This window comes from Cebus imitator, unplaced genomic scaffold (assembly GCF_001604975.1).
Source record: "Cebus imitator isolate Cc_AM_T3 unplaced genomic scaffold, Cebus_imitator-1.0 Scaffold75, whole genome shotgun sequence".
NCBI classification, from domain to species: Eukaryota; Metazoa; Chordata; class Mammalia; order Primates; family Cebidae; genus Cebus; species Cebus imitator.
The window spans coordinates 2,735,041-2,737,642 of record NW_016107390.1 but is presented as its reverse complement, the minus strand read 5'-3'; the positions used below and the strand labels follow the sequence as shown (position 1 = coordinate 2,737,642).

Here is a 2,602-nt window from a genome sequence, read left to right as displayed (position 1 = left end):
CTTCTTCTTCTTTTTTTTTTTTTTTTTTTTTTGAGATGGAGTCTTGCTCTGTCGCCCAGGCTGGCGCTATCTCAGCTCACTGCAACCTCCACCTCCCAGGTTCAAGCAGTTCTCCTGCCTCAGCCTCCTGAGTAGCTGGGAATACAGGCATCTGCCACCACGCCTCACCAATTTTTGTATTTTTAGTATATAAGTGTGAGCCACTGCATCCGGCCCAGCTCTCAACAGGAACGAAGGAAGGAAGGAAGGGAGGGAGGGAGGGAGGGAGGGAGGGAAGAAGGAAGGAAGGAAGGAAGGAAGGAAGGAAGGAAGGAAGGAAGGAAGGAAATTGAATTTTCATGGCTGCCATAGTTGTCAAATGGAAGAGCTACAATGTGAACCAGGTGTCCAATGGACAAATATGACCAGAAGGAATTGGCTGCTCTCTCTCTCCCTAAGCTCACTAGTGCCTGCCTCTGGCTTTCAGGATTACATCAAAGCATAAAACTACTTAGGAATGAAATGAAGGTCCTCATCAGATCCAAGGAGTGGGGGAAGATTGAGCAGAAACTTGACCAGCACATGGTAAAGATAGGCCAGTGGTGGATAAGAATAGGCCAGGCTTATCCTGGAATCTGTTCTTGGATAAAAAGACGATGCCATGGCAGGGAGACCATGGCACTGATGGTCCTCAGCACAGCTGTCCCTTTAGACAACTGCCGTCAATATGTGATGGTGACCTCGACATCTGTGCGTAGCCATCATTCCCGGATCTTGGTGATATTCCTGGGAGTCACTATTTTCCTTCTGGGTTGGACTTCTTTATATGCCAGGTTTTCTTCTTTCTAGTTCCTCTAGCCTTTTAACACATTCTTAACAGCTTCTTGGAAAAAGAGTGCCCTGGAGGTAAAATTTTTGAGATTTGTATGTTTGAAAGTGATTATGCTAACCTTTGGCTAGACATAGAGTTCTACAGTCAATGGATTTTTCTTCATTAAATGGACTTGGATTTTTCGGGTCTTCACTCCGGGTTCTGAAGGCACTCCTCATCTTCATGTTCCTGCTGATGCTATTGAGATAGTGCAAATCCATTCTGATTCCCAGTCCTTTGTATGTAACCCTCAATTTTTTTTTTCCTGAGACCCTGGACAGTCTTTTTTCCTCAGTATTTGAAATTTCACAGTGATTTACCTAGGTGTGAACATATATCTTACGTGTTAGGTACCTGGTGGGCCTTTTCAAACTGGTAACTTGTATCTTTTGGTTCCAGGAAATTTTCTTGTGATTATTTTGTTTTCTTTTTTCTCTCTTTTGGAACTCCTATTATTCGTTTTTGTGTTTCTGGACTAGTCTTCAATATTCTTTTTTGTTTATTTATTTTATTTTTAGTAGAGAGAGACAGGGCTTTTACCACGTTGGCCAGGCTGGTCTCGAACTCCTGACCTCAAGTGGTCCGCCTGCTTTAGCTTTCCAAAATGCTAAGATTACAGGTGTGAGCCACTGCGCCCAGCCTAATGTTCTTAGTTTTCACTTATTTTTCATCTCCATCTTTTTGTTCTCTCTGGTGGATTTCTTGAACTTTCTCTTTCAGTATTTTTATTGAGTTCTTGTTTCATATCTCTGAAGATAATAGTGGTAGTTTATTTGAAGCTTTTTTCTCTTTACCTAATGTATTTTCTCCCAGTTGCTGTCTGTGTGTGTTCTGGTCTTTGTTTTTGTTAGCAGCTCTCCTCCGTGTCTGATAAACCTTGGCTGTCAGTCCACAACAAACACATGCATGGAACTTGGCAACTTGAAACTTCATCACTGGGTAATCTGGGAATCACCAACATCAGAATTTTGGGGATTTTCTCTTGTGCAGCCTTGATTCTTTGGAATCGTCTTCAATTTTCTGCTTAGAGGCAAAAGCATCTTGCTGCCAGTTCAGACACCTTCTGTTTTACACTCTTTAGAAGGTGAATCTCTAAACTCCTGCTGGGATGGAGGGAGGCACTCAGTGGGAAAAACTGAGAGGGGACTTACAGCTTTTCAGACGTTTTACCCCTCAGTTCTCCTAATTTTCATTCCTGCTCCCTCGTGCTCATTTCCAGAAGTGACTAACGCTTTCTGAGGATTCTTTACCCACTGCTGTGTTGGGTTCAGTTTTCTAGATCTACTAGATTACTGCCACTCATCCGTCTGCTTCACAGCTTCCAACATAAGCCATATTCTAGTAGTAATTAGACTTCTCGTCCTTCACCTTCTGCCCTAATACTTAATATAGTTTAGCACAATTATTAGATCTCTAATAAGAGTAAGTTCTATAAATGCTGGTACCAGAATGTGTGGAGATTCAGGCTTGCAGAGCACTGCAGAGCTAGATCTGACTCATGTGCTCAAAAACTCCAAGTTTACAGTAAGTCAAAGTAATTTAAAATGATTGTGATCTGGTATTCACTCACTCAACAAATCATTAGTGAGCATTTTCCATATGCCAGGAACCAAGGACACCTGGGCAAGAAAACCAGAAAAAAAATCCCCATGCCAATTTGGGTCGGGATAATTTAAAACATTTTAACAATGTGAACAGCAAAATTTTCAACACATTTCTTTCTTTTTTCTTTTCTTTTCTTTTTTTTTTTTT

General features: G+C 41.5%; 1 protein-coding gene across 7 annotated transcripts in view; it reads left to right on the top strand.

Moving 5' to 3' along the window:
* The window catches only part of EFCAB2 (EF-hand calcium binding domain 2), a 143,465-nt gene that overhangs the window by 87,856 nt on the left and 53,007 nt on the right, over positions 1-2,602 (top strand). For 5 of the 7 annotated variants that reach the window (XR_005200895.1, XR_005200896.1, XR_005200894.1 and 2 more), the window contains one exon: positions 997-1,089. The exons of 1 other annotated variant lie outside the window; for it this stretch is intronic. Coding sequence is in view for 3 of the 6 variants with exons in the window: in XM_037739822.1 (XP_037595750.1) it covers positions 997-1,089 (93 nt within the window). In the remaining 3 variants the exon portion in view is untranslated. Of the gene's footprint in view, positions 1-992; positions 1,090-2,602 lie in introns of all 7 variants that reach the window. One more of the 7 variants, XM_037739823.1, reaches the window with a different exon arrangement.